The sequence below is a fragment of the Colossoma macropomum genome, unplaced genomic scaffold (genome assembly GCF_904425465.1).
Source record: "Colossoma macropomum unplaced genomic scaffold, Colossoma_macropomum, whole genome shotgun sequence".
In the NCBI taxonomy this organism is placed as follows: Eukaryota; Metazoa; Chordata; class Actinopteri; order Characiformes; family Serrasalmidae; genus Colossoma; species Colossoma macropomum.
This window is the reverse complement of record NW_023494792.1, coordinates 63,073,211-63,084,425: the sequence shown is the minus strand read 5'-3', so window position 1 is coordinate 63,084,425 and position 11,215 is coordinate 63,073,211. Positions and strand designations below refer to the sequence as shown.

Below are 11,215 nucleotides of genomic sequence, written 5' to 3'. Positions count from 1 at the left end.
ATTTTCAAAAAGGTGCTATATAGAACCATGCACAACACGTTCTCCATCAACCTGAAGAACCATTTCACTATGCAAAGGGTTCTTTGTTTATGGTTCTGTATAGCGCTGTTATCTACTAAAGAACCCTTGAAGAACCATCTTTTGTAAGAGTGTAGAATCGAGGAAATGTGAGCTAGTTTTTAAAAAAATGAGTGTGAATGAAATGACTGGACAGGGTGTTTACAGTCCTGCAGCTTCCACAGATCATTTTTTCCTTCTTATGATCGGAGCATTTGATTTATTGATTGCTATTAGGATGATAAATCGATCAGGCGTAACATCCTGACCACCTCCTTGTTTCTACGCTCATTGTCCACTTTATCAGCTCCACTTACTATATAGGTGCACTTTGTAGTTCTACAGTTACAGACTGTAGTCCATCTGTTTCTCTGATACTTTGTTACCCTGTTCTTCAGTGGTCAGGACCCCCATGGACCCTAACAGAGCAGGTACTATTTGGGTGGTGGGTCATTCTCAGCACTACAGTAACACTGACGTGGTGGTGGTGTGTTAGTGTGTGTTGCGCTGGTCTGAGTGGATCAGACACAGCAGTGCTGCTGGAGTTTTTAAACCCCTCAGTGTCACTGCTGGACTGAGAATAGTCCACCAACCAAAAATATCCAGCCAACAGCGTCCTGTGGGCAGCATCCTGTGACCACTGATGAAGGACTAGAGGATGACCAACACAAACCGTGCAGCAGCAGATGAGCCATCGTCTCTGACTTTACATTTACAAGGTGGACCAACAAGGTAGGAGTGTCTAATAGAGTGGACAGTGAGTGGACACAGTGTTTAAAAACTCCAGCAGCACTGCTGTGTCTGATCCACTCAGACCAGCACAACACACACTAACACACCACCACCACATCAGAGTTACTGCAGTGCTGAGAATGACCCACCACCCAAATAGTGCCTGCTCTGTGAGGGTCCATGGGGGTCCTGACCACTGAAGAACAGGGTAAAAGGGGGCTAACAAAGTATCAGAGAAACAGATGGACTACAGTCTGTAACTGTAGAACTACAAAGTGCACCTATATAGTAAGTGGAGCTGATAAAATGGACAATGAGCGTAGAAACTAGGAGGTGGTCAGAATGTTATGGTAAAAAATGTTATAAAGTAAAAAAAAAAGATTCTAAAATAAATGATCTACTCCAGCTTTACCTGCTGTAACAGTTAACAGTGCTCTTCATCTCTTTGGTGATGTTTAGTTGAAAGGACATCAGAGTAAATGTGAGTCATTCACTGAGTTGAGTTTTGAAAAATCTCTAAAAAGAACTCTTTACAGTGGTGGTGATAGGAACCAGGGGTCGCCATGACTACAACACAAATATAGACATTTTATTTACTATCCAGAACCACCAGTGAACCTACACGAGTCTTCTGAGTTTATATGAATGTTGATGATGGAAAATAGTGGAAAATCTGAAATAAGTTTTCTTTGGGGACTATTTTGCCTCACAGTGCCCTGCATGTATCCCTCCACCATGAATGGAGTTTAAGTTCTCTAAACTATCATAAAACAGTGTCTCAGTCATCAGGCAGTGAATTCATAACCATTTACTGTAGGAACTTTCTGTGAGGGAGCTTTTAGAGGGGGACGTCTGGTTCCTATCACCACCACCGTGAACAGTTCTGACTCTGTTTACATCTAAACCGTTGACTGATAGGGTAAAGTCTCTGTCCTCCTCCTCGTCGCCGCTAGAGGGCAGTAATGCTCCACGCTGAGCTCCTCATTCTACTCTAACGCCTCCTCTATAAGAGCTGTATGTTTCACTACAGCGTGTTTTGCTGTTTTGTTTTTTTCTTGTATTGCACGCGCACACACGGTTGCCTCCGGGTCACGCGGGGCGGCGGGATCCCAAACTGTATTTTGGGCGGTTTTGGGAAAACGTTGAATTTGGATATGAACGCATACCGCGCGCGTTTAATGTACTAAATTTAATGTACATTTTAAAGGAATCTGACTTTTGTCGACGGGACTCCAGAGCTCCACACACGTCAAGCAGTGACGTCAGAGCGCCCCAGCAGCAGGTGAGCGCGCGGCCGAGCGCTCCGTGTGTACGAGGTTAAGTGTAATTATTTAATTAACTTAATTGACGCGCTTCGACAACAAACACGCTCCTGTTAGAGCAGAGCGAGGAATACGGGGGGGGAGTGAGTGAGAAAGAGTCGGAAAGAGAGAGAGAGGAAGAGGAGCGGGGGGGTGAGAGAGGAAGAGGAGCGGGGGGGTGAGAGAGGAAGAGGAGCGGCGGGGGGTGGGAGAGAGAGAGGAAGAAGAGCAAAGGGGCTGAGTGAGAGAGAGAGGGGGGGAAGAGGAGCGGGGGGGTGAGAGAGAGAGGAAGAGGAGCAGGGGTGAGAGAGAAAGAAAGAGGAAGAAGAGCGGAGGGTGCGAGAAAGAGGAAGAGGAGCGGGGGGTGAGAGAGAGAGGAAGAGGAGCGGGGGGGGTGAGAGAGAGAGGAAGAGGAGCGAGGGGGTGAGAGAGAGAGAGAGAGGAAGAAGAGCAGGGGTGTGAGTGAAAGAGAGAGAGGAAGAGGAGCGGGGGTGAGAGAAAGAGAGAGGAAGAGGAGCGGGGGGTGAGTGAGAGAGAGAGAGAGAGGAAGAGGAGCAGGGGGTGAGAGAGAGAGAGAGGGGAAGAGGAGCGGGGGGTGAGTGAGAGAGAGAGGAAGAAGAGCAGGGGGGTGAGTGAGAGAGAGAGAGAGAGAGAGAGAGAGGAAGAGGAGCGGGGGGGGTGAGAGAGAGAGAGAGAGGAAGAGGAGCGGGGGGTGAGTGAGAGAGAGAGAGAGGAAGAGGAGCAGGGGGTGAGAGAGAGAGAGAGAGAGGAAGAAGAGCGAGCGAGCGAGCGAGTGAGTGAGTGAGTCAGAGGGAGAGAGAGAGAGGGAGAGAGAGGGAGAGGACGAGAAGACCAATCACAGACGCCGAGAGTATTTTAGTGATTCGTCTCGCGGGCGCGCGCGCTGTTCATTTCAGCACCCGGGCGCGTGTCTGGCCGCGAGCGTCGTCTGAGAGACCGAAGGGGAGGTAGGGCTGATTTTAAACATTAATTCCTCCTTCTTTTTCACTCATATTAGACTCGTGCGTGCATTATTGAGCAAAGGTGGGCTTCTCCAGCACATGCGAGCCCTAGCTGCATGCGTGAGCGCGAGCTCTGTGGATGTGCAGCGGTGCAAAAATGCGAAGGTCTGCGGTGAAGTTGCGCGAGTGCAAAGGAATGCAAGAGCGAGCAGCTGCATACAGTCCCTAACCCGTCTTCACAGCAGTTTGTTTGGGCGGTTAAATGTTTAGAGAGGGTTTTTATCTGATCTTAACATGATGTCTTATCATACAGACCCATATATGTGAAGTTCTCCAGCTTCTCTCCGTTCCACCTTAAATGGTGCGGCAGTTACATTCTGAGCCTGAGACGCCAGAACGTAACTGCCGCACCATTTAAGGTGGAACGGAGAGTTCCAACAAGAAGCTGGAGAATTGGGAGCCCAACTTCAGCCTGGTGTTAAACTGCTCCATTTGAAGCCCCCTCATGCCCACTGAGCCTAAACGGGGGGCTTCTGTGCAGAAGAAGGGCTGGGACCTCTTCCTTTTTTAGGATGCGAGGAGAGGAGGGATTGAGGAAAGCTATCAGTCTGTGCGGAGAGCAGAGGGATCCCCGGAGAGCAGTCCTGCTGGAGGAGACGGAATAGAATCTCCTGGGGAAGATGGCACAGCTTGACACGTAACTATACTCGCAAATGAAAAAGAAAAAAGATGAAGAAGGTGAAGAAGAAGAGTGCCAGAGGTGCCTAATAACCACCTTCGTCTTTCTGTCGCTGGTAACGATCGAGGAGCTTAAATTCTGTGACTGCCCATCAATCCAGCCTTATTAGTGAGGACACAGCCGGGTGATTCATCTCACTCAGATGGAGAAAAACACTGACACAGAAGAATATGGTCACGTTATAATTGAGGATACATGCAGATTGATGCTTGTACGTGTCTTTTTAAGGGATATAAATCCTTTTAAAGGGATATAATGGGATAAAAAAGGTGCTTTTATTTGTCTGGACATGATCAAAGCCTGAGTAGAGTCCACTGATGACTGAGTTGCTCCCAAAATTATGACGATGAGGCCTCATCCAGCTTTTTTCCCCACTTGGAGCTTTTATGCACCAAAAATCAGCTGTGATTCATTTTACAACTCTTAGATTTAAACAGGCAATTTTTGTTACCGTCCCTTTAAGACTGGCATATGCAAACGAGCTCTGTTCTGATTGGCTGTATATCGGTACATGAGTATATTGATATGTGTGAAATCTGTTGGCTTTTGTGACATCACAAAAACAGCTAATTCAAAACAAGCTGCTCATATTTTTTAAACAATGTTAAACATTTTTAAACTTTAATAGAATTAACATAAAACTTTTAACTCTTTTATTTCAGAAAAAAAGGGTTTTCCATGACATGGGCCCTTTAAGTCGCATATCCGACTTATTTTTTGTATTTTGAGATTAATTCTGAGCTTTTATGCACCAAAAATGAGCAATTATTTGTTTTCCAACCTCCCTTCATCTCTTAGAATTACACAGGCTGTTTTTGTTACTGCCCCTTTAAAACTGGCATATGCAAATGAGCTCTGTTCTGATTGGCTGCCCTGTATTGCATCTCAATCAAACAGCAGTCAGAGCTGAACACCTATAACTTCAGTGAGCCAACCTGCTGTAGGCTGATAAGGTGGATACACTTTAAATATGTTGCCTTTGTGACATCACAACAACAGCGAATTCAAAACAGGCTGCTCATATTTGGGCTGAGAAGAGAATGGCATGTTTTTTAGACTTTACATACCACGCTAAACTCTTTTATTTCAGAATGGGCCCTTTAAGTCCCACCTTATCTGCCTCTGTGGTTGAGTCACGTATCTAACATATTTTCTTGTATTTTTTGAGATCCATCTTTGAGCTTTTATGCACCAAAAATCATTAATTTTCCACCCTCCCTTCATCTCAGAGGCTGTTTTTGTTAGTGCCCCTTTAAGACTGACATGCAACTGAGCTCTGTTCTGATTGCCTGCCGTGTATCGTGCGTTAAACAAAAATCAGCCCACGCTGCAGCACTCTTAACTTCTGCATGAGTGGGTGGAGCTAAACCGCTGTAGGCTAAATAGGTGGAGGTGTTGTTTTTTGTGACATCACAAAGTCAAACAGGCTGCACATGGACTGGAAAGTGAACGACACATTTTTCAAACTTTATATGATCCCCAGGAATGCGGGAAGGTGTTTTAAGTTCAGGGAGCTGAAATTGTAAGCAGTGTATGAGTGACGTGACTGATGACATCATGCAAAATGATTTTTGCATTAAAACAGAACGTGTCATACGGTTCAGTAGTGTGAGAGACGACAGTATATACATCTAACCGACACATCAAACCACTGCTCTCTTGTTCTTGGATGAACTATATGCAAATGAGCTGAGCAATGACCAATCAGATTGTTGATTTGTGGCACAGCGACTGTTTATATGACACACAGCATCACACGATGAGATTTAAAGGAATGCGCAAAGAGCGGGAGATACAACTGTTGATTAAGCATTATTATTACATTAAATTATAGTTTTTTTAGTTTAAAAACTCAAAACTGATCTAAAACTCAACCTAGACTCTCTATTTGAACCTCGACCTGCGAGTTTTCTTTTTGCGACGCCCCCAAAAGCAGCCAGCTGTTTTCAGCTACTGCAGATTGTGAGATCTGACGTAAAACTAGCTCTGCTGTACATTTTATTGTCGTTATTTTTAACAGTTGCAATCCTGAAATCGTGTCCCTGATGAGCCCTTTAAGCCCCACCTTATCGCCCTCTGTGTTGAGTCACTGGAAGAAGAGGACACGGCTCGGATTTGAAAGGCACTCCATCGCCCCCCTTCGCCAGCGCCAGTTCAGTGGCATTGTATCTTGCGAATCACGAATCACTTGAACTTGCTGGTCCTTTATGGTTGCTTTCACTGCAGTGTGGAAAAACAGAGCACATACAACCAGGAGAGTGCGGCCTATAAAAAAGAGCGCCTGGTACCCTCAATCAGGCCGTTTGTAGGACCTTTTTAGACTTGATGTTTTCACTATTGTATTGTTTCCTGCCTCATATAGCCCTAATAGTGCCAGTAGTGTTGCAATCTCTCTGCCTGCTCGTTCTCTCGCAGCTTTCTTATACTAATGAATGCGTTCTCATTTGCTGCAAACAGCTTCTGACTGTGTGCAGAAACGTAAAAGGATGCCTTCTTTCATTTGTGTGACTCAGTGAGGCAGAAATGAAGGAACACATCAAGCCCCAGCTGACTGATGCTGTTTGCTTTCTGTCAAGATGTCCATATCTCAGGATGGTTTTGTTTCGTTGTGAGCTGCCTGTCTCGCAGCTGCTCACTCGCTTGTTTTGTCTCCTCTGCAGGCTCGGCTGAAGATGTGAGATCGCTGCAGCATGAGGCAGAGAGGATCCTAACGCTCTGCTCTTCTCTGCCGCTCCTCGCTTCCCGTCACGTGACATGCGCTGCGGACGTACGTGGAGAATGAGAAGTCCCCGCGGTGAAACCTCCACCGCACAGGGGCCTCGGCCTCAGCACTAAGCGGATGGTCCTGTCGCTGCACCCCTTTGGCTAAATCGTCGGGAATTTCGGATTTAACCCCCCTCCCTGTGGTCTCACCATGGCGTCAGAACAAACGCGCCCGAATCAGGCGCCGTGCTGGTTCCTCCTCCTCCTAACGGCTGAGTTTTGCTGCTGGTTTCCATCCCTGTCTCAGCGGATTGAGCCTTTGCCCACGGAGTACGCCCACTCCATCCGGCTGGACGGCGACATCATCCTTGGCGGCCTGTTCCCGGTGCACGCCCGGGGCGAGCGGGGCGTCCCCTGCGGAGAGTTGAAGAAGGAGAAGGGCATCCATAGGCTGGAGGCCATGCTCTTCGCCATCGACCTCATCAACAAGGACCCTGAGCTGCTGCCCAATGTGACCCTGGGCGCCCGCATCCTGGACACATGCTCGCGGGACACATACGCGCTGGAGCAGTCGCTGACCTTTGTCCAGGCGCTCATCGAGCGTGATGGCTCGGATGTACGCTGCGCCAACGGAGACCCGCCCATCTTTGCCAAGCCCGACAAGATCGTCGGCGTCATCGGCGCGTCGGCCAGCTCCGTCTCCATCATGGTGGCCAACATCCTACGCCTATTCAAGGTAAGACACCTGGTTCTGAGGGAGTGCTTCCCGTGTCTGCTGTTGTACTGATCAGCCCTTTGAGTCCTTCCTGAGTTGAGGTGCATGGAAAATGGACGAAAACACTTAACAAAACTGAATTACTGCTGAACATGGTGTTACTGGACCAGTCACAGGCAGGGGGAGGTCTCAGAACAAACGAGGCGGCGAGCAGGACCAATCACAGTCAAGAGAAGGTCTGAGATGGAGATTAGGGACTGAGATGGAGATTAGGGACTAATCACAGTCAGGGGGAGGTCTCAGAGTGAACGGGGTGGAAATTAGGGACCAATCACAGTCAGGGGGAGGTCTGAGGACAAACAAGGTGGTGATTAGGAGCTACCACAATCTAGGGGGAGGTCTCAGAATGAATGAGGTGGAGAGTAGGGATTAATCACAGTCGGAGGAGGGTCTCAGAACAAACAAGGTGGAAATTAGAGACCAATCATAGTTGGGGGGGAGGTCTCAGAAGAAATGAGGTGGCAATTAGGGACCAATCACAGTCAGGGGGAGGTCTCAGAACAAACAAAGCAGTATTTAGGGACCAATCACAGTCAAGGGAAGGGCTCAGAATGGTCAAGGTGGAGATTAGGACAAATCACAGTCAAGAAAAGGTCTCGGAATGAGTGAGATCACAGTCGGGGTCTCAGTGCAAACAAGGTGGATATTAGCAAGGAGTCACAGTCAGGGGGAGGTCTCAGATCGACTGAGGTAGAAATTACGACCAATCACAGTCAGGGGGAGGTCTCATAACAATAAGCGAGGTAGTGATTAGTAGTTTTGTTTAGAAAGCAGTGACCATATGAACAAAAACTACTGCAACTTTTGATCTCGCAGACGTTGTTTTGTTTGAAGTACGCTGCAGGTTTAAGAGTGTACTCCAGGTCCAAGGATGCTTTTTGCTTAGTTGTGCAAAGGAAAGCACATTCGTGGGTTGTTGTTGAGCGCGATGGAGGACACTGTACACACTTGTCATGTTGCGTAATAATATCACATTACCTGCAGGTTTGCGGGGCTGAAACCTCGCTGCACTTTGAAGCAGTTTCTCTGCATCTGCTCGATATGTGTCATGACTTTGAGATGGTGTAGGCGAGAGCTGGAAGGGTCAAGTGGTAGCCGCCTCTCATGGGCCCTTCTAGGCCGACGCACAGGACAAACTGCAATAACGCGGGCGGGAGAACGACACTTGCGGAGTGCAGGGTTAGGTGCAGGCTATCTGTGCATAGGCGTCCAGCTGGAGAGACATTGTTCCTGGCCGGATATTGGGCCTGAGAGGAGCCTGCGTGCTCCAGCATTGGATATTAAAGGAATCAGAAGCTCACTGTGTTCCCCTCGCTCGGCTATTAAACTCAGACGCCCTGCCGCCGTCATTGGTGTGAATAGATAAAGTTCAATTATGACAACCAATTAAAAAGCAGTCAGTCTTATTAAAAGAATGACACCCACTCCGCTGCGCTGTTCCCTGTTGAGAAAAGGCTGCTGAGCGGCAGATAGCGCACGTCTCACGGGTAAATGTGTGCGGTGTAAATGCCAGATAGGTGCTTGGCGGTGCTGAGCTTTCAGCCGCCGAGCAGCCCAAACAAAAGCCCGGTCCTTCCTCTGGCCTCCGTCTCCGCAGAGACAATCACCACGAGCCCAATTAACAGCACAACCTTAATGAACAAGGTTTGACTCATGTTCATTAGCTGGCCATGGTTTGACTGATTGATGTAGGCATGCTGTACAATGTGCTTTCGCCATGGCTAATGATGCATGCGACATATTACCAGCATGGATATTTTTCCCAGCAGGCATGTTTCACACTGCAGTCGAAAAAGAATTTCACTGCTGTGCACAAATCAGAGACCAGCCTTCATTTTATTCAGGCAGTACTACCAGTTTAACTCTTCCATTCCTCCAGTCTTACAGGGGAATTTTTACAATTCCTCCATAGCTCAGTGTGTGAGACGTAAACAGAGAGGTTCAGAGGGGTTTGGTGTGAAATGGTTCAGATCTCTTTACAGTGGTGGTGATAGGAACCAGGGGTCGCCATGACTACAACACAAATATAGACATTTTATTTACTATCCAGAACCACCAGTGAACCTACACGAGTCTTCTGAGTTTATATGGAATGTTGATGATGGAAAATAGTGGAAAATCTGAAATAATAAGTTTTCTTTGGGGACTACTGTACCTCTCTGCCATGGACACTGCAGTAAATTATATCTTGGCAAGTGAAACAATTTAAAATCTAGTATAAATATTCATCCATCCATCCATCATCTAAACCGCTTATCCTTCTGGGTCGCGGTGGGGTGCTGGAGCCTATCCCAGCTGTCATCGGGCGGAAGGCAGGATACACCCTGGACAGGTCGCCAGTCCATCGCAGGGCAGACAAACAGACATATACATCCACACACACACTCACACCTACGGGCAATTTAGCACGTCCAATTGACCTGACTGCATGTTTTTGGACTGTGGGAGGAAACCGGAGTACCCGGAGGAAACCCACGCAGACACGGGGAGAACAGGCAAACTCCACACAGGTCACCCAGCCGGGAATCGAACCCAGGCCATTCTTGCTGTGAGGCGACAGCGCTACCCACTGCGCCACCGTGCCGCCCTAGTATAAATATTAATAAACAATAAATATTTGTAGGAATGTTATAAGATGAACTTATAATTTTGTTTATTCCAAATTTAATTATCTGCCAACATAGTGAGATAATTTCATGTAGTAAAATTATTTCAAGTAAGTAAAAAAGACTCAAAATAAGTTAAATAATCTTATAATGTTCTTACAAAAGTCTCATAATAAGAAATATTAGATATATTAACTACACTAAGATGTTTTCACTTGCTGATATATCAATGTAAATACTGAAAAATCTGTTATTATACTTAGTTGATGAAGCTTCTGTGTAATTTTCTGTTTTCTGCTTTTTTTCCTGACGATGAATAACTTATACTTTATGCCATTCTCTCTCGATTTGTTCATCTCTTCTTAAATCCTCCTCTAAAGGCTCTTCATATATCATGATCCTCATATGTTTCATATCTAAATGCTCCGTTATCTTCATCACTACTTTCCAAAACCGCTGCAGCAGCTTCAGCAGCTGTAAACTCTCTGCACGCCGTTTCACATGAGTCTCCGATGTGGACTGAATGAAGAATGAAGGGTTTCCGGCGTGATGGTCAGTCCTTAGTGATTTCCTGAGAGTCCATTGGTCAGTTTCACACAGAATGTAGACGGACACACGAATCCACCAGTTCCACACGGTGAGAGGCAGATGACGTGTATCTCAGCCCCTCTTCATAGGCTCATAACTCCGGATGTGAGTCTCGTATGATCTTGTGATAAGATGGAATGGAAAAGGCGACTCTACAGATTCAGGAAGTGTCTGAACTGGATTTCTGTGCTGGATCATCACAAAGAGACAGACACAGATATAGAGACAGAGGATTTGACTGGATATTAAGTAGGTGTGGGGTGGTCTCTGACGTTTTCCCAGTGCTGTATGTGTGAGTGTGCAGTCCCGGCCTTGTTAGTCTCTGAAACTAACTGTTCATTTGCCTAACAGGATTTGGAGTATTTAAAAGCTGGGAGCTGCTATCTTGTTACAGTTGCTGCTCTATCTGCTGTTTCATGTCTCATGAATAATACAGAGTTTGTTAGATGGGCTGAAAATAGCCTGGCTGGAATTTGGCGAGCATAAAGCTGTAGGTTCCTCAGATTGAGCTGTTTGTCTCACATTTAGGATGAAAGGAAGCCTCCACAGCCGCCAACAGGGTGTGCACTTAAGTGAGTTTCACGCTTGTAGTGTGCACAGGGAGGCGTTTGGACAGACAGACAGACAGACAGACAGACAGACAGCGCTGGTGAATGAGTCGGCTCTTTCGACTGATCAGTGGACGTATTTGAGTGTGTTTAGCTTAGTAAATTAACTCTGGTACAAAGTATCTCTTTTTTTTAGATTAAAGT

The 11,215-nt window shown here is 46.8% G+C and overlaps 1 protein-coding gene across 2 annotated transcripts in view; it reads left to right on the top strand.

Moving 5' to 3' along the window:
- Positions 1–6,455: 6,455 nt before the first annotated feature.
- grm8a (glutamate receptor, metabotropic 8a) overlaps positions 6,456–11,215 on the top strand; it is a 385,960-nt gene continuing 381,200 nt past the window's right edge. For both annotated transcript variants that reach the window (XM_036577775.1, XM_036577776.1), the window contains exon 1: positions 6,456–7,230. In XM_036577775.1, coding sequence (XP_036433668.1) covers positions 6,706–7,230 — 525 coding nt within the window. In that variant the 5' untranslated portion in view covers positions 6,456–6,705. The remainder of the gene's footprint in view (positions 7,231–11,215) is intronic.